Consider the following 18,374-nt stretch of genomic DNA (forward strand, 5'->3'; position numbering starts at 1 on the left):
CGCCTCGCCGCCTCACCGGGCGGCCATGGCCCCTTCCCCTCCCGCTGCGTCCCGTCGCCGCCTCCTCCGCGCCTCCGCGCCGCCGCGCCCCGCCCGCGCGCAGCCCCGCGCAGTCCGTGCGCCCCTCCCCCCGCCGCGCGCCAGCCCGCCTCTCCCGGAGCGCGCGCGCGGGCCGCGGCCGGGATGGAGGGATGCGGCGGGCGGACGCGCGCCCCCGGGCCTGCCTGCGCGCGGGCGCGGGGCCAGGCGCGGGTGCGCGCCTGGCTCTCCCCCTTCCGCCTCCCGCCCCTCCGCGACACCCCGCCCTCTCCCGCCCTTCCTCTTCCTCCTTTCGCTTTTGCGCGCCCCGCGGCCGCCCGCGCCTGCGAGAAGCGCCCGCGCGCGTGCCTCTGCCCCGGGCCCGCGGCTCGACAGCATTGGCTTCGGGGGGCGGGGACCGGCGGGGGGCGGGGCGCCACGCCGCCGTCCAAAGTACCGGCGCGCGGGCTGGGGAGGAAAGGGGCGGGGCCTCACGAAACGCTTGGCCAATCGCCCTGCCGCTCCTACCCACTGGCCCAATGGCGTGTCGGTGGGCGGGGCAGCGTTCAAGGTGAGCTGCGCGGTGCGCCGGGGGCGGGGCCGTCGCGCCATCGCGGCCGGCTTGAGGGTGTGGCCTCGGTGGCGTCGAAAGCGGGCGCCGGCGGCTGCGGCTTCAAGCGCCTTCCGGCCCGTACCGCCCCTCCCCCGGCGTGCTGCCCCTGTCGCGCCCGCTGCTGGCTGCCCACTACCCGCTGTGAGAGTCCGGGGCGGCGCTGTGCTCTCGGCCCTGCCCGCCGCCCCTTCCTGTCCCTCAGAATCGCGTCCCCGACCCCGACCCCACCTGCCTGCCCTTCCTGCTTCCGGGCCCACGCCGGCCGCACCTCCGGAGCCGCTCCCTCTGCCGCCTTCGTAGCACGTGCGCGCTCTGGTCCCTGCCGGGGAGAGGCCCTCTCGGCCGATTGCGCCCAAACGGCAACCCTTTGGTCTCTGAGATCTAGTTGGCGCTTAGTCTCCCGCACACATTGGTGGAGGCAGTTTTCTTAAGTAGTTAAAAGCGTGAGAGCGGGGCGTGGTGGCACACGCCTGTAATCCCAGCAGGCTGAGGCAGAAAGATGGCTGTGAGTTTGAGGCCAGTTTGGATTATGTTACAAGACCCTATTCAAGAAAAGACAACTCAAGGGACAGATTTAAATCTAACTCCGAAAGCCAGGCGTGGTGGCACATGCCTATAATCCTAGCATTTGGGAGGCCGAGGCAGGAGGATCACTGCAAATTTGAGACCAGCTTGGGCTACAAAGTGAGTTAAAGGCAAGCTTGAACCCATAGCAAGACCCTGTCTAACCTAGGGGACTTGGCAATTAAACTACTTATTCCTTAATTTTCTCTGTTGTCAGTGGGCATATTGACAGTTACAGGTTTGGTGTGGTGGTTCACACCTGTAATCCTGGCACTGGGGAGGCTGAGGCAGGATGATTGCCATGAGTTCAAGGCCAGCCTGGGCTACAATAGTGATCCCTGTCTTAAAGAAAAAAAAAAAAAAAAAAAAAAAAAAACCAAACCAAGCCAGAAACACGTTTACTCTGAACGTGCTCCAGGGGCTGGTTTTCAAGGATGAGCAGCCATACTTCCTCTAAGAGCCCAGCAGGAGGACCCACAGGAAGACGGGGGATAATGTGATTAAAAGCAAGACAGGCTGGTGTGGTGGTTCACAGCAGTCCTCTCAGCACCAGTTCCCAGAGGCTGAGCCGAGGTTGGGGGCAATTTAGTGACTTTGTAAAAAAGGGTTGGCGCTGGACCTTGTGCAATCCCTAGGACTACAAAAAAGAGATGCTGGGGCTGGGGATTTAGCTCAGCGGCATAAATGCCTGCCTTGCAAGCAGACAGTCGTGAGTTCGATCCCTGGTACCGGTAAAAACGAAAAAGACAAAAAAAAAAAAAAAAAAAAAAAGAGATGCTGGTAGGTATCAGAGACAGATGGGAAGTGCAGGAGGGGGTGACATCCTCTGAAAAGCTGAGCAGTTGCTGGGGTCTGAGGGCCTAGGCCCAGCAATAGTCACTGGTCTAGGCTCCACTCAGTAAGTTTTGTTATTGGTTGAGCAGTAGAAGGTGAACGAGATGGAGTCTCAGCAAACACAGTTCCCGCTCATATGGTCTTGGGGTTCAGATCTGAAATGTCCCCCAACTGTCGTGTTTGGGACAAGGTCAAACTTCCTCGATGGATTGGCCATGAGCCTGGAACTCGAAGGTATCACTGGGAGGCACTGCAGCTTAGTTGGAGGGTCTAGGCCTGGGGCTGTGACCTGGGCATGGATCTGGACACTCCCCCCTTCTCTCTGGCTCTTGAGCCCTTTGCTTCCTGGCTACCAGGAGGTGAGCGACTTCCTTCTGTCACACCCTTCCGCCATGACCTTCCTGCCTTGCCTCAGAGTCTGCCAACTGTGGACTGAAATCTCTACATCAATCCGTCCTCAATAACTGCTTCTTGAAGTTATTTAGGTCATATGTGTGGTCACCGGGGCAGGAAGCTGGCAAACACAGAGGGTGAGGCTGGATACAAGAAGGTGACCTGTCCAGTGGGGGGCAGTGTGGTGGCCTGGAGTGGCTGCTGGGGCAGAAGCAGCTGGAGCATGGAGGCTCACTATGGCCTCTTCTCTCCTGCTTCCTTTCAGGTATTCTCCCAGCAGTGCTCCCCATATGCAATGTGCCCATTGCACCCCACCGAGGGATAAAGGGCCAGGGGATTCAGTAAGTGCCCACAACATGACACCCAGGAAGGCTGAATCCTCTTTTCAGCCCCTCAGGAGGTTGTCTTCACCCCAGCATCTTTCCAGTGGCCTGGACCCTGGGGTGGCCACTGCTCTCTGGTATGTGGCAGTTTCTGTGGTCACTACAATTAACAGATGTTAGGGACCAAGCTAGTGCTGGTGCAGGGCAAGGCCCTGGGGTCACAACAACAAGCAAGAGAGATATGTATCTGGTCTTTGTGGTGACAACAGCCTAGCAAAGGCTGGTGTAAAGGAGATGGCATCTGGCCTGCGGAGAAATTGATGTCTGGGAAACTTTGGTTGGGAAGTGACTTTCTGTGTGTGTGTGTGTGTGTGTGTGTGTGTTTATGCAGTTCAGGCTGCCCTTGAGCTCACTTTGTAATCCAGGCTGGTCTCGAACTCGCAAGAATCCTCCCACCTCAGCCTCCTGAGTGCTGGGATTACAGGTGTGAGCCACCACGCCCGGCTAATGGGAAGTGACTTTCTAAGCAGAACCCTGTGCTGAGGATTTGAACCAAGAAGCTTCTGTGCAGAGATGGTGCATGTGGGTCCAGAGGTAGCTTAGGTCTGGGTCACAAAATGCTGGCATGGCTGGACTTGGGCAGAAGGCTGAGGCAGCCCTGAGTCAGAGCCTCACTTTGTGAGCCACAAGCAGGTGAAGCATTTTCTTGAGAGATACAGAATGGCTAAGCAAAGCCACAGGGAATAAGGAGGAATGGTCTAGGAGGCCCTGGGCTCCGGGCTGAAAGTGGGCAAAGGCCCTGTGGGGCAGGAACCTTGTGATTAGGGAAGGGAGGTAACAACAGACAGGGAGGCAGGATCCAGGCCTTATGAGGCCTAGGAAACTCACAGGCTCTTTCAAGTAAGAAGTAATCAGCTTTTTTTGTTTGTTTCTTGTGGGGTTTCAAACTGGTTTGAAACTGCTGGGCTCAAGCAATGGATCACTCTGCCTCAGCCTCCTGAGTAGCTAGGCCTGCAGGTGCCTGCCATGTGTACGTTCAGATGTGTTTTTAAGATTTCATGGTGGGGGGCTGGGGACTTAGCTCAGCGACATAAGCGCCTGCCTTGCAAGCAGGCAGTCATGGGTTTGACCCCTGGTACCGATAAAAAGGAAAAAGACAAAAAAACAAAAACAAAAGATTTCATGGTGGGCATAGTGGCGAGCACTTGTCACTAGCACTGGGGAGGCCGGAGCAGGAAGATCACCATGAGTTCAGGGTCAGGCTGAGTATAGTGAGATTGGTCCCAAGAAATTAAAAAAGAAAGAAAAGAAAGGGCCTCGGAGCATTGTGGGGGGCTGACTTTGGCAAGGGACGGGCAGAGCATGAGGGTGGCTTCAGGTCTTGACCAGCCTGGGAATGGCAGCTGTGGGGAGGGCTGGCTGGTTTTGGGGGAGGCCAAGAGTGTGATGGGCAGGAGGTGAAGACTTACACATGCAGGCAAGAAAAGACACAAGTGGAAGCTGACCCCTGGTGCTAGGCTGGAACCTCAGGGCTGGCAGAGCCCAGGTTGCCCAGGTGGTACCCCTGAGGGCAACACTGCCCAAGGCCCACATGCTCTGGGAACAGCACAGTCTGGGGCTGCTGCCTATTCCTATGACAGCACCATATGCCCAGGCTGCTTTAAACTCAGTGGGTGATCCTCCTGCCTCAGCCTCTGGATGCTGGGATTATAGGCGTCTGCTATACCTGTTCTATTTTTAAAATTTCTTTGGCCCACAGGTCTGTTTCTGGAGGCTGGCAAGGTGAAGGGTACAGGCAGACCTGGGTGCACCCCCTGGGCCAGGGAGGAAATTGCTGAGCACATCCATTCCCTCAGGCCCACTCACTGCTGCTGTGCTAACCCATTGCTCCTAATCCCAGCGCTAACCCCTGGTTCCACTGGTCTAGTGCTGTTCCTGTGGCAGTAACATTTCCACACAGGCTCTGGAAAGACAGTCACACTATCACATGTGGTCTCCATGAACACCTTCTGGAGTAGTTGCATGGGCTGACAAACGGAGGATGAAGGAGTTGAGTGGCCCACACCTATAATCCCAACACTGAAGGAGGCTGAGGCAGGATTACTACAAGGCCAGCCAGGACTACATAGTGAGACCCTGTCTTAAAACAGGAGGCTGGAGATGTAGTTCAATGCAGAGCACTCTCCATCAAAAGGGGCAGTAGCAGCTGACACCTACAAGGGCAGACCCTACGGCAGAGACAGTGTCCCTGGGGTGTGCTGATGGCCAATTTGTTGACTACCCAGGACAGGGATGTGATGGTAGACTTGACCAGGAATGTTGGGAGGCTTTGCATCAAGGCCCTCTGGACAGAGCCAGATTTCAACTCCGCTGCTCTGGGAGCTCAGCAGAGACCACACGGGGACAGTCAGGGTCAGGCTGCTGGTGTCCTCCCCTGCAGCAGGTCTGTGCAGCCCAGGCATGAGCACATGCTGTCCCGTGAGCCAGGTAGTATGGGGCTCTACACAGCCTAGGCCAGTCCCAGTGGTAGGCCCCCACTCCCCCACAGGAGCTTTGTGCCCAGGTGAACCCTGGAGGCCATGGCCGTGTGCCACGCCTAGGCCTTTTGAGACAAGGTCTCTCCAAGTTGCCCAAGCTGGCCTTCAACTTTTGATTCTCCTGCCTCAGCCTCCTCTCAGTGCACACCACCACACCCAGCATGGGTCTTTCTGTGTCAAACCTGTCCATCAGCCTTGCCACACACTTCCTTCAGCTATTGACCAGACCACAATCAAATCTTTTTCACTTTATTGTACAAAAGGGGAAAACAAAACATCCACAGTCGGCCATCAGCTTAGGTAGACAACAGGCCACTCCCTCCCATCTCCCAAAGTACAAATTCAAGGTGGCTATCGTTGAAACCTACAAAACACGCCTTAATTATTAGAAAAAAGGGGGGCAGGGGGATGGAGGGCCCTCCCACCCCAGCCAGACCGACCCAGTGCCAAAATGCACTCAGCACGACCTCTTAAAGCACCAATCCCTGTCCCCGTGGCCCTGCCTGCACTGTAAGAATTTCTGTTTTTAAAACAGGAAAAAAAAAAAAATCCTGTTGAAAGCTGCTTGAAGTGGAGCTGTGTTCCAGCACAGCATAACAGTGCCGGCACTCAAACACAGGGCAGACACCTTGTAGGGATCCTGGGGAACAGAACTGTAAACCCTGTGCCCAATATTAGGGCCTGGAGTGGAAGGGAGCAGGCCTGGGGTCCTGTCCTGGCCCCTACCCAGCACCAGGGCCTGGGGCCCACTGCCCTGCCTCCCTGCCGGATCCCTCCCTATCCTGGGCTTCCTTCTATTCAGAAGAGGGTGCTGGGAAAGCAAAGCCCCCCTTCAATAGAGGGCAGGTGTGATTGAAAAGAAAAATCCAGGGAGGCTGTGGCTTGCCTTAGGAAGAGCTGAAGACTCTGGGTACCAAGAGTGTGGCATAGTCAAGCCAGGGTTTGGGGCCAGCTGCAGGTGGCCCCTGCTGTGGGGCTGGGGTAGAAAAGGGGACAGACCTGAGAAATTAAAGGAATTGGCTGGCCAGAGGACACAGGCCAGGCAGGAGGGACACGTGCAACCTCTTGACAGAACATCCTGCAGCCCCACTGGCCCCTCAAGGTGTGGGGAGCTGCTCCCAGGGTCATTCCACACTGGCCTGTCCCACCTTGCTGTGAGCTGGCAGGGGCCTGCAGATGCTGGCTGACGAATGGGACCCTGGTGGAAGAAACTGGCTACAGGACGCACTTCAGTGGCCTTGGAGGCCATGACCAGCAGAAGAGGGCCTAGGAAGGGCAGCTGTAGCCAGTTGGTCCCCCAGGCCCATGTCCCAACTATCCCCAACCTTCTTCCTGCTCACAGCATTGCGGGGCTCCAGGACTGAACTGAGCATGCGCGGCCACAGGCACACCCACGCTATGTACAGAACACACGCACACACGCACTCTCCCACACACACACAGGACCATTTAAAAAAAGTCCCCTGCTACCCCTAACCCTCCCTCTCCCAGAAATGACAACAGAGACGGCAGCCGGGATCGGTAGGAAACGTCTCGTTGACAGCTCAGCGCTTAAAAAAAAAAAATATATACACATATATAAAAAATGCTTCTGCCCCACCCCGGGTGGCACCCCCTCCCGCAGGGGAAGGGCAGGGCAGGGGCAGCTGCAGTACGCGACGCCCACCTCCCCTGCTCCCCAACTCCAGTTCCAGCGTGTGGACAGCAGCCCCTTGAGAAGGCTCACCGCCTCCAGGGGGGGCCGCAGGTGCCGAGGCTCCAATCCCAGGACCCTAGCCCACCCAGTCCATTGTCCAGGTCCAAGCTGCAAGTGCAGAGCAGGTGGTAGCTGTGTCCCGTGCAGGCTCAGACTGATGGTGGCTGTCCCTTGGGACCTGGGCCATAGCTCCAGGGCTGCAGTCCTGGCCTGGGCCCCTCCAGCCCCCCTACCCCCACTATATTTTGTTTAAAAAAGAAAAAGAAAGAAAGAAAGTGGGGGAGGCCAGGAGCTGGGGGACCGGACACAGGTGAGACAAAGGTGGTCAGCTGGGGGCGTGGGCTCGAAGGCCACCCAGGCCAGCCCTCAGTTGGAGTCCGAGTCCGAGGAGTCCCCCGAGGATGAGGAGCTCGAGCTGCTGCCCTCAGACTCGTTGTCCTCGTCCTCGTCGTCATCCTCATCATCGTCTTCGTCGTCATCGTCCTCCTCATTCTGGGGACAGAGGACACATGGTCACCAGGTGCCTTCCTGGGAGCACCTGCCCTGCTGCACCCTGCCCACCTACCTCATCCCCATCCTCGCTCTCGTCCTCACTGCTGGACTCTGAGGAGTCCCCACCATCTTCGGAGGAGTCCCCGTTCTCATCATCCTCCTCTTCCTCCTCTTCCTCCTCCTCATCTTCATCCTCTTCATCGTCTTCCTCAGACTCCTGGAAGGGGTGGAGTTGGATCACCCATTGCTCAGGCACAGGGGCCCAGGCACACCCCCATGGGCTGAGGGGGCTCCTTACCGACTTGGACTGCAGGGCAGTCCGGCTAGACTTAGGGTTTGGGCCCCTAAGCTTGGTCATGCTCTTGCGCTTCTGTGGGGGGAACAAGGGGGCACTAGTGAGTCCAGGCCAAGTCCTGCCATGCCCACCCACCAAACTCCACTTACATTGGAGATATATTCCTTGTACGCCGCCCGGTCCTGGGGAGACAGGCTCTGCAGAGACAGAAGAGGTAGGCTGAGACACGCCTGATGCATCACAACCCATCGTCCAGCTCCTGTCCCCTCTACTCTGGGTGTTTGCAGAATCCTCTTTGAAGTCACCCTGACAAGGACTGCTGCTCCACCTTCGGGGAGCCTGTGCCCAGGGTGAGGAAACTCGGCAACCGACACCGTGGATCCCAGTGAACCCCAGATCTGGAGATAAGCTGCACTCTCTCCCTGAACCTTTGGCCCACTTACCTGGGAGTCAGGGAACACGGATGAAGCCCCCCTCTTCACAGGCCTGACTGTTCACTCTAAGCCCAGAGAGGACACCTGGAGCTTAGGACACACCACATTGCAACTTGGGTTTCTCTGCTTACTGCGCTTTTGCTTTTTCATCTTTGTTTCTTCTCCCAAGTACCCAAGACCTTGCTAAACCACCAAGGTGCCCAAACTGAGCTTGCACTTTTGCGCCTCTTGCCTTGGCTGGCCACAGTGTTGGGACAACAGGCCCTCCCGAACCTGAGCCAGACCTCCCCATCTTGGCTGTACTCCCTACAGGGTGCTACACCCCCAGCTGGATTCCCCCCAGCCCTGCCCCACACTCACCTTAACCCACAGGTCCAGGTGCACTTTGTACTGCTTCTGCTGCTCCTCCGCCAGCTTCTTGTAGTGCTCCTTCTGGCTCTGTGAGATGCGCTGCCAGCGGCTGCCAATCTCCACCATGCGTTCCTTCAGTGGCAGGTGGTTCAGCTCCCCGTTGGACAGCAGCTCCTGGGAGAACTTCTGGTAACCGTTCCTGGGGGGATGGGAGTGTGTGGGTCAGGAGCCCAGTCCCACAGCCAGCCCTCTTCCCCACAGGGCTCACCCCTCGGCTCCACGCTCACATTGGGGGCTTCTTCGGTTCTCCCTGGAACTTCATCTTCTTGGAAGAGTTGGCTGCGGCCGGGGGTGCCCGCATCTCACTCAGCTCTCTCTGCAGGGAGACCAGAAAGTCACCCCATTGCCCCTACTGTCACCTGCCTTAGCCAGAGAAAGGCACAGCATGACTGTTCTTGCGGGCCAAACACTGCCTCGCCAGAGGCATCCACAACAGAGCCTGGCCTGGCTGTCACCCCAGAGGCTGTTCTGGTGACCCCACTTCACCAAGCCTGGGCACAGGGGCTGGCCCCCCACCTCGTAACGCTTCTGGTCTTCAGCCGCCTTCTTGATCCACATCAGCTTTTCTTTCTTCTCCATGTTGTTCCAGGTCATTTCCATGGCCTTCAGAGCCTTCACCCGGTCGTTCTGCGAGCACACAGAGGGTCACAGAGTGTCCCATGGGGCCAGGGTGTTGCATCTCCACCCTACCACCACTGCCCACCTTGAAGCGCGCCAGGTAGTCGCCAATGACGCTCTGCTGCCAGATCTCTTCGGCTCGCTTGGGCGACTCGGGCAGCTTGCCGCGCTCTTCGCGTTCGGTGCCGGGCTTCCTCTCGGACTGTGCCTTCAGGGCGGCTTCCCGGGCCTTGTACTTGGCCTGCAGGACAGGATGGGCACTGAGCGCAGACCACCTGCAGGGGGCGCACGAGCCAGGGGGCGGGGCCAGGGGAATAGGGCGGGGCCGACTGCACACGTCCTGGTCCGGCCCCGCCCACCGCAGTTCCCGCCTGCGGGCGCCAGGCGGCCCTGACCTTCTTCTTTTCGGACAGGTCATTCCACATGCGCGCCAGCAGACGGGTCAGCTCGCTCTCTGACAGCTCGGGCCGCTCCTCCTGCAGCTGCCGCCGCTTTTCCTCAGAGAAAATGAACATGGCCGACACCGGCCGCTTGGGCTTCTCAGCACCGGCCTGCGGATGGGTGGGGGAAGGAGGGCGTGGGTCGCGAGGGTCTGGTCCCCCGTGGGGTGCGGGCTGCCGCGCCCCACACCCGCCTCTTTGCACCTTGCCGCCCTCCTGCGGAGGCTTCTTGGCGGCCGGGCTGCCCGCCTGCTTCTTGCTGATGTTCAGCATCTTCTCCTCACCCAGCACCCGTTGCTGCTCCTCCTCGGGCAGGCTCTACACGGGGACAGGACAGGGGCACGGGTGGGCGCGGCTGCAGCAGTTCCTCGCCCACCTCTTCCATGGAACCCACTCACCTCCAGGAAGCGCAGCAGCTCCACCTCATAGTCTTTCTTTTTCTGCAAAGTGAGGGGCTTGAGGTCAGTCGCAGATGTGTGGCCAGGCACAGTCACCCTGCCAGCCCGACTCAGCTCAGCCCTGCCCAGTGGTTTAACCCAGTCAGGGTCTGGCGCACCTGGTCGCACTTCTTGTGGTAGGCGTCCTTCTCCTTCTGAGACAGCAGCTTCCACTGCTGGCTGCACAGCACCATGCGCTCCGTGCTGGGCACGTCCTTCATGTTGGCCATCAGCTCTGCGCAGTAGAGTGAGTAGCTATTCCTGTGGGGCCAGAGGAGCACGGTGAGGCCAGGTGGGCCCCTGCTACCCACCCGCCCACCCGGGGCGGTGCTCACGGAGGTGGCTTCGTGGGTCGCCCGTCGAACTTGTCCTTGAGCTGGCGCTCCGCCTTGGTGAGGGTAGACTTGGTGATGCCCTCCTCACTGATGTTCAGCTCAGGGTGCTTCTGGATGTAATCACGCATTATCTCCTGTAGAGCGGGTGGGCGCGGAGCGCAACGGGGTGGGGTTAGCATGGGACCGGGGCACGGGGGAGCCGCTGGGAAGGGGGGCTGGAGCAAAGCTGGGGGTAGCCGTGTGTCTGCCATGCCGCGCCGTGCCACACAGTGCCCTGCCCTGCCCTAGCCTGAGATCTCCTGGGGGGTGGCGGGGTCAGTAGGGGTAGAGGTGAGGGGCCATGAGGCCCCTCCCTCAACAGGGTCCGGGGAGCGATGAGTCCGGGCAGAGGCTCGTGAAGAGCCGGGCGGGGAGGAGTGCAGCGGAAGCCTAACCTCGTACTCCTTCCGCTGCTCCAGGGCCTTATGAATCCATTTCAGCCTCTTTTTGTCCGAGAGCTGAGACCACTGCTTCCCCAGGGAGTCCTTCACCTCCTTCGTAGTGGCCTGCAAACCAAAAGCCGTCAGACACACACAAGCAGCCAGGGCAGGGGGAGGGGGGTAGGGGCACGAGGCCCCGCCCCCTCGGGCCACAGGAGGTCACGTCCATGTCCCCCACAGGCCAGGAGGGCAAGGTGGAGGCGGGCATCCGCCTGGTGCAGGGAGGCTCACACACGCACGCACACACGCTCGCACGCGCTGGCCCAGGCCCTGTCCATGCAGCCCACCCCTGGGGAGGGGGCCTCCTCTCCTGCTCCCCTGACCCAGCCCTGCGACCCGGCGCGGCTCCCCCCCAGCCCCCTCTGTGAGCCACCACCCCACCCACCGGCCAGACACTCACATCTGGCCGCACTTTGAGGTACACCTTCTTCTCATGTGTGTACCACAGCTGCTGGGGGGTTTTGGGCTTCTCGGGGATGTCCGATTTCTTGGCATTCTGAATAAGGTCGGGATGATCCTCCCTGGCCAGTGCACAGGAGTGAGGGTCACTGGGGACACTGTCAGTCTGGCCCCAATGTCCACCCCACCTGTTAAGCCTCCTAGGCCTTGGGCTTAATGGGACAATGGCCACCTGCCTGTCCCTGCCCAAGCATGAGTGGGTCTTTATGTGACCATCTTCCCCACAGCCAGCTCTGAGCTCTGAATGGTGTCCACCTGTCCTGCCACACCCCAGGCCCCATGGCTGCTGTGGGTCTCCAACCCTTACCTGAACCGGGCCAGATTTCGTTCGAACTCTTGTTTTTCCCTCTGGAAGTCCTGAATATATTTCATCTGGGGGAGGAGGGGATGGGGTCATCCAGGACCCAGCTGGGCCTCACTCATCCAGAACCCACACCCTCAGGGCTACCTTGCTCCCCCTGCAGTGGCCTATACTTCTGATGGGCTTTGGCAGCTGAGAACCAGACAACCAGGCAGTCTCCGGACACCAGTCCTAGATAGAGCCTGATGTCTCTTTTAAGAGGGAGCCAAAGGGATTCCAACAAACCATCATCCCACAGCTACTTGAGGGGCAGTGGTTGGGCACCCAGGCTCTCTGAAAGCCAGACACATATTCCTGTGGTGCCTGCTCCCCACCACCCACTGCAGTGGATGTGGGTTATCCACCTGTGGTGCCCACAGGGCCCCAGCCAGCAGCTCCACTCCCAGGGCACCAGGGGAGATCAGGTTAAGAATCCAGAGAAGTCCTCATACTTGACCCACACCCAGCAGCTTCATTCCCCGCACTTTGGTTCCTCCCATCCACTGGCCCTGGTTGCTGGTGGCCCTGCTCATCCCTCCTCCAGCACACCCCACATTCTCCTCCCATTCGCCCAGGGTGATCATCCTGACTCTGGAGGGGCCAGAGGCTTATGGTGGTCAAGTCTGGCCTCTTGCACCCACCTCAGACCCGTGAACACTTGTAGGGCCAGGTGACACCCACCAAGCTGGCTCTCCCTGCCCAGGCCCAGAAGTGACTCACTGAAGGAGTAGGATTGGTGGCAGCGTCAGCCCTGCCCCTTATCCCGAGCATGCTTTTCTGTCCTGCCACGGCTCTCGGCCCCTCACCCTGTGCTAGCCCATCTGTGAGTGCACCTCACAGTATACAAGCCATCACCCATGCGCATGCGCAGCTCCAACGATTCACCCCGTTGCTTGGCCTGGGCAGCAGCTGTGGGCAGCTGGTTTTACCCAGCCAGGCAGAACTTGCGTGGGGCTCAGCACCAAGGGGATACAAGTCTACAGCCACAATGTATCAGGTGACCAGGAAATTGCGCTCAGGGTGGTAGCTGGTGCCACTTTTGAGTTTTGGCCATGTGCACCGTGTCTTTTCCCCACCCATGTGCCTGTCTCTGATGGGCATCACCAAGTGCTCCTCCTGGCTTTCCCTCTCCATGCCCCTCATGTTCCTGTCCCCTTTTGTGAGGCTCCCCAGGTTTGCTGCCAGCTTCTGCAAGGCACCTTCTGACCTCCGCTCAAAGTCAGCAGCCGCTGGTGGTGTGGGGCAAGGTCAGGCATGGGGCTGGGGGTGCACAGGGCAGGAAGCCCCAGAACATAGAGTATGGCAGCAAGTGGAGCCCAGTGCCAAATCCAAGACCTCTAACACTGCTGGCTGTGTGAGTCGAGCCCCAGACCTCTTGCACCCCAGTTCCTTGCCTTTTCCTGGGATCTTACAGGCAGCCAAGAATAGGAGAGTAGGTGGGGAACAGGAAGTGTGTGTGTGGCAGGGAAGTGTGGGGAGACGGGGGAGTGGTGGGCAGCCGCAAGCAGGGCGGCACCGGTGGCAACGCCAGTGTGTGGCCAAGAGTGCAATCAGGGTGCTGGCCCCCACCCACCCTGGGGGCTGAGCCACCTGGCAGTGCTCCAACCTGTCCCCTCCCCCACCTTCTTCTTCTCCGGAAGCTCCTTGTATTTCTTGGACAGGATCTTGGTCAGGTCCAGGTTGCTCATCTCTGGGTGGAGTTTCGCATACTTGGCGCGCTTCTCCATGAAGAAGCGGAAGTAGGGGGTAAGGGGCTTCTTTGGGAAGTCAGGGTGTTTCTGGAAGGGGTACAGGGAGGTCAGGCGACACCCCTTCTGGGGCCCACGCCTCACTGGCTCTGGTACCTCCTCCCCGGGACTCACCTTGAGCTTTTTGCCTTTGTATGGGTTTTTGACATGTTCCTGAGCGTCCAGGATCAGTTCCGTCAATGTCCGGAACTTCCTCACCTAGAAGAAGGAGGGGATGCTGGGCACAGCACCCCATAGCACAGCACCCTCCCCATGCTCTGCTCAGTGGGATGCTTCCAAGGAGAGCCAAAGCCAATGCCAGCAGTCCCCGAATTGGGCCTGGCCCCTTGCCTGCTGCAGATGCCAAGGTCAGCCACACGGTTGTCACAAGACCTATGTGCCACCTGGATACTCCTCAGCTACCCCACCAAGCTCAAGCAACAGAATTCCCAAAACCGTGAGCATCCCAGGCCACCAGACAGAGCGGCAGAATGGACGGCTCTACACCTGGGCTGCAGGCTGTGGCCCAGGTAACAGCGCACAGCCGCCTGCCTTCCTTCCTTCCTTCCTGTTTACAGCCAGCTGCCACCTGCAGCCTTTCCTGCAGTCTGCAGTCTTCCCAGGACAGTAGGAGCGGACCCCTCACCTCATTTGAAATCTCCACCCACTTGAGCTTGCACATATCGCCAGAAAAGTCTTTAAATGCGACTTTTTCCCAGTCCATGTGCGACTCTGTGGTTTTGAACTTGGAGCTGTCGTTGGATGGAAGGTTGTTCTTCATGCACTCCAGCAGGGTCAGCATGTCTTCCTGGGACCAGCGGTCTGGCAAGGTGTCAAAGAGAGTGTCACATGCGCTAATATTGCTCCCTGAGCAACCATCCCTGGGCCCCCCAGTATCACACCCTCCTTTCTGCAACCACTTTGCATCTGATCCCTGGTGTCCCCCTAGGCCTAGGCATGGTCAGCCCCAAGAAAACCACAGCCACCCGGGGCAGGCAAGGACTCTAACCTAGAAAGCCAGGCTACAACCCAGGTCTAGCTCTCTTCAGAACTACGCCTATTCCAAGTTCTAGGGGGATGACCTGAACCCATAGGGACTGGTACTAGGTCTGGGCAGCAAGGCAACCCCACAGACATCCTGTGGCACAGCTGGAAGCCTGTCTCTCTCTTACACACACACCCTAGGCCCCCAGGATAGACCAAAGAGAAGTCCTGGCAGACGAGAAGCAGGACAGAACCAGAGAACCCGCAGGGGCAGCTCTGAGGCTGGGCACATGGGCAGCCTGACCCAGGCAGAACCCAAGTGCTCAGGAAGTGGATGCGTTCAGCTCCTCCAGCCCCTCTGTTGCAGCCCAAAGCACTTTGGCTTCTCAGGCAGGGGCCAAGAGTCACAGAGCTGTAGCTTTGGTGTCATGTGGTAGCCCAGGCAGGGCCACTAAAAGTGTGTCACATGAACAGGTAATTCCCATGGCTTTCCCACAGGCAGGACCAGATGCTCAGAGCACCCCGGGAGACATTGTCCCAAAGCTGGGTACATTGTCCCAAAGCTGGGACCAAATTCCCTGACACCACTTCTGCACCTGCAAGGCCGGGTCCTCATCCTCCAACAACCACAACACCCCAGAAGCCTGCGGACCCTCTCTTCCCAGCGTCGGGTGCACTTGGGAACCCACTTTGGGGATTTAGGGCCCCAGAAGGAAGGCTTGCTCCTCCATGGACACAGACACTAGAAGGGAAGTGGGACCACTGTGGCCCGGCCAAGTCCCGGTGTACGAAACGAAACACCCGTGGCTTGCTGAACCCCAGACCCAGCGCATGTGGAGGGCCCTTACCTTGACCTTTGGGGGCGGCCATTTCCAGGTCTGTGGGGCAGTCGGCTTCTCCGTTCATCCTCCAGCTGTCCAGACACCTCCTCGGTCGCGCGGGCTGGGCAACCCAGGGTCAGAGCCACCTTTAGAGAAACCGCGGGCCCATTTAGGTTTGCACACAGACTGGGAACTTTCTACTCATCCCTTCCCACAGTGAAGGGGGCGCAGAATGCGCCCCTGGTCAGATCCAGTGGGACCCACAGACTCCTCGGATTGGGGTTCGGGTGAGCTATCCCCTCCCACCCCCCCCCCCAGCGTGGGTCCACGGCACGCGCCCAGCGCTGCCCACGAGCGCACGCTCCAGCCCCGCGTGCCGCCAGCGCCGCCCTCCTTCCCCCACCCGGCCGAAAGAAACCCGACTCTGCTCCTCCCGCTCGGAGCGCCCGCCCCGGGGAGGCCCCGGCTGCAGGCGGGAGGGGGAAGGGCGGGTAAAGGGCGCGCGCGGCCACGGCGGCGGGCGGGCGCGCGCCCCAGTCTCCTCCTCCCGCTCCCCCCGCCGGTCCCCCACCTCCGCAGCCCGGCGGGGACCCGGACGCCGCGCAGCCGCCGCCAGCCCCGGAGCGCAGCGGTCGCGCCGCCCCCGGGGACCGGATCCGGACCCGCACCGCTCCCCCCTCCTGTTCCCAGCGGGCGAGCGCCGAGCCGCGGCCGGCGTCCGCGCCACCCACCCGGCGAGGCCCGAGGACCGGCGCGGAAGCGACCGCGGTGGCCCCTCGCTCCCGCCTGAGCCGCAGCCCAGCCCCGCCGAGGGCCCGCGGGCCGGCCCCGGGGAACCACGCCAAGGAGAGGGCGGACGGTGTGGACCCGGGCTTCGCGGCCCCCGAAGCGAGCTGCGTCGGGCCGGGAAGCCCGCGCTCCTCGGCCGGCGGCCTCGCTTCCTGCCGCCACTTCGGCCCAGGGTCCTTCCGGGCGTCCTCCTTAGGGCGCCCGGCGGCCCCAGGCCGCGTCCTCGCTCCCGCAGCCTCGGTACCCGGCTCCCTGCTCCGCTCTCGGCGCTCCGGCTCTGCGCGCCGCCTCCCCCGCGCGCCAGCCCAGCCGCAGCTCCCTCCCGCGGCCGGGCCCCACCTCCGGGCGATGGGGCGGCGGCCGTGTGGCTGCCGTCTGCTGCTCCTCGCGGCGACGAGCACAAAGCACAGCGCCCTCCGCCTGCAGGCAGGCAGCCCGCCCGCCCGCTGCCGCCGGCCCGGCCTCGGCCCGCGCACCCCCCACCGCCGCCGCCGCTCGGCCGCGGAGCGAGGAGGAGGAGCGGAGGAGGAGCGGGGGGGGGGCGGGAGCGGGCCGCTGCGCGTCCTTCCCCGCGGAGCGCACACCGACCCCCGGGGAGTGAGCGCAGCCGCCCGCCCGCCACCGCCTCGCCGGCTCCGCTCCCTCCCACAGCCTGCCCGGGCGGGCTCCGCGGGGGGCGGCTTGGAGGAGGGGCGGGCGCTGGGGGGACCCGGGGCCGAGGCGGAGGGAAGGAAGGAGGGAGGGGGGTGGCGGCGGAGGCTGCTGCGGAGGGGGGGCCGGGTAGGGCGACTTGCAGCCGTCCGGATGGCGGCGGCAGGGACCGGGGCAGCACGGGCGGCGCGAGCGACCTCGCCGGAACCACGGTTCAGCGTGCGGGAGGCGCCCGAGGGCCCTCCGGTAGCCGCGGAAGCTAAGTGCTGGCCGCACCGCTGCGATCTGCTCCGGAGCTCGCTTCGGAGCCCTCCGCGCTGGCTCGTTGTCCCCGTCGGCCCTGCCCGCCTTCCGGAGCGGCAGTCGGCACCCTCTACGTTCCCCGGAACGCAACCGGGCTCAGGCGAACGCATGGTGGCCAGGCTTCGGCTTTGCCTCAGGGTCCCCTTCGCTGCTTCGCGGCACCCACCAAACTTTAAAAAAAACACCCCGGTCTCCCGAAAAAAAAGCTTTCTCGGCTTTTCCACCCCGGAAACGGCGAGAGGCGCCGACTCAGGCCTCGGGTCCGCTCCGGAGCCGGTTCAATCCAGCCCAGCATGGCTCCTGGCCTGCCCGGGCGCGTGGAGCTCTGCGCCGCCGCCGCTGGAAGCGACCCCGCTCCCGAAACCCGCGCCCCGTGGCCACTCACCGAGCGTGAGGTTAGGCGCGCGGGCCGGGAGCTCCGGATGGCGCGGGAGCCGGAGACCCGAGCCGCAGCTCCGCCACCGCCGCCGCCAGGGAAGCGAGTGGCCAGACAAAGCCCGCGATGGCGAAGCGAGCGACGGCTAATGGCGAGCCCCACGCGCCGCGCTCCGCCCGCCCCGCTCCGCCCGCCCGCCCGCCCGGCGCAGCGCGGCGCCGCTCCGAGCGCTCCCCGTCGGCGCCGCCGCCTCCCGGCCCGGCCTCGCCTGCCCTCCGCCTCCTCGGCGCGCCGGCCTCGCCCTGCCTCCCACCGCCCTGGGGGCTGCGCGGAAATAAAAAAAGCAGCGCGCGCTCCTCCTGGCTCTCGCCTTTCTCTCCCGCGCAGGGCGGCGGCCCGGCCCGCTGGCCGGCTACACTCACCTGCGAGGCCGCTGCGCGAGGCTGGGGGTGGGGGCGCGGGTCCGGCCGGCGGGCGCGGGTTGAAAGCGGGCCAAGCGCTGCGGCGCCGGCCGGGCGTGTGCGCCGCGCAGTCCCCGCAGAGCTCGCGCCGCGGCCCCCGCCTCCATCTCCGCGCCCGCTCCAATCAGCCGGGCGCCGCGCTCGGCCTTGGCCCCACCGGCCGCTGCCTGCGTCGTCCTACCGCTCCCTGTCGCCACGGGTGTGTGTGTGCGCGTTTTTTTTTTTTTTTTTTTTTTTTAATTGCTCTTAGCTTTTGCAACCCTGAAGGCAAGCGGGGGGCGCACGGAGGGGGGGGGCGTTGGGGAAAGAAGAAGCCCGGACGCGACACCTAGGGGCCTCCGCCGGGCTTGGCGCGGCCGAGCGCGGGGTCCCGACGCAGGGCGGACCTAGGCGCCTTTCGGGTCGGCGAAGCTCCGGATTCCGGAGCCCTGAGACCGCGCGACGCGCGTCTCCCCGGCCGCGGCCTCCGTCCCCTGCCAGCTCCCCTTTCGTGTTTCCCCCCCCCCCTCTCCTTCCCTTTAATCTAATTTCTTCCAACTCCACC

At 61.7% G+C, this 18,374-nt stretch overlaps 1 protein-coding gene across 7 annotated transcripts; it reads right to left on the bottom strand.

Annotated features, from left to right (window-relative positions):
* Positions 1-5,515: 5,515 nt before the first annotated feature.
* Ubtf (upstream binding transcription factor) lies at positions 5,516-18,049 on the bottom strand. 7 transcript variants are annotated; one of them, XM_063251693.1, is made up of 21 exons: positions 17,792-18,049; positions 15,278-15,396; positions 14,092-14,267; positions 13,581-13,664; positions 13,341-13,496; positions 11,686-11,750; positions 11,320-11,440; positions 10,875-10,985; positions 10,441-10,574; positions 10,225-10,366; positions 10,067-10,108; positions 9,873-9,986; positions 9,624-9,779; positions 9,314-9,469; positions 9,127-9,237; positions 8,838-8,926; positions 8,560-8,749; positions 7,915-7,962; positions 7,769-7,840; positions 7,544-7,687; positions 5,516-7,470 (listed from the first exon to the last, which is right to left on the bottom strand). In XM_063251693.1, exons 2-21 carry the CDS (start codon positions 15,333-15,335, stop codon positions 7,345-7,347), a joined length of 2,295 nt encoding a protein of 764 aa, XP_063107763.1. In that variant the 5' UTR covers positions 15,336-15,396; positions 17,792-18,049; the 3' UTR covers positions 5,516-7,344. The 7 variants fall into 7 exon arrangements, with proteins under 7 accessions (XP_063107763.1, XP_063107761.1, XP_063107762.1 ...); XM_063251691.1 differs by lacking the exon at positions 17,792-18,049 and adding an exon at positions 17,379-17,532; XM_063251692.1 differs by lacking the exon at positions 17,792-18,049 and adding an exon at positions 16,379-16,513.
* Between the last annotated feature and the right edge of the window lie 325 nt (positions 18,050-18,374).

Source organism: Cavia porcellus, unplaced genomic scaffold (assembly GCF_034190915.1).
Source record: "Cavia porcellus strain 051 isolate PalLab524CR breed Dunkin Hartley unplaced genomic scaffold, mCavPor4.1 scaffold_6, whole genome shotgun sequence".
Taxonomy (NCBI): Eukaryota; Metazoa; Chordata; class Mammalia; order Rodentia; family Caviidae; genus Cavia; species Cavia porcellus.

Excerpts from the sequence above, each read along its gene's own strand:
- Ubtf (XM_063251693.1), bottom strand. The coding sequence starts at position 15,335 with ATGAACGGAGAAGCCGACTGCCCCACAGACCTGGAAATGGCCGCCCCC. Across the intron at positions 13,497-13,580 it reads ACAAAGGCAAAAAGCTCAAG|AAACACCCTGACTTCCCAAA; the intron begins GTGAGTCCCGGG and ends TACCCCTTCCAG. Across the intron at positions 10,367-10,440 it reads CGACCCACGAAGCCACCTCC|GAATAGCTACTCACTCTACT; the intron begins GTGAGCACCGCC and ends CTGGCCCCACAG.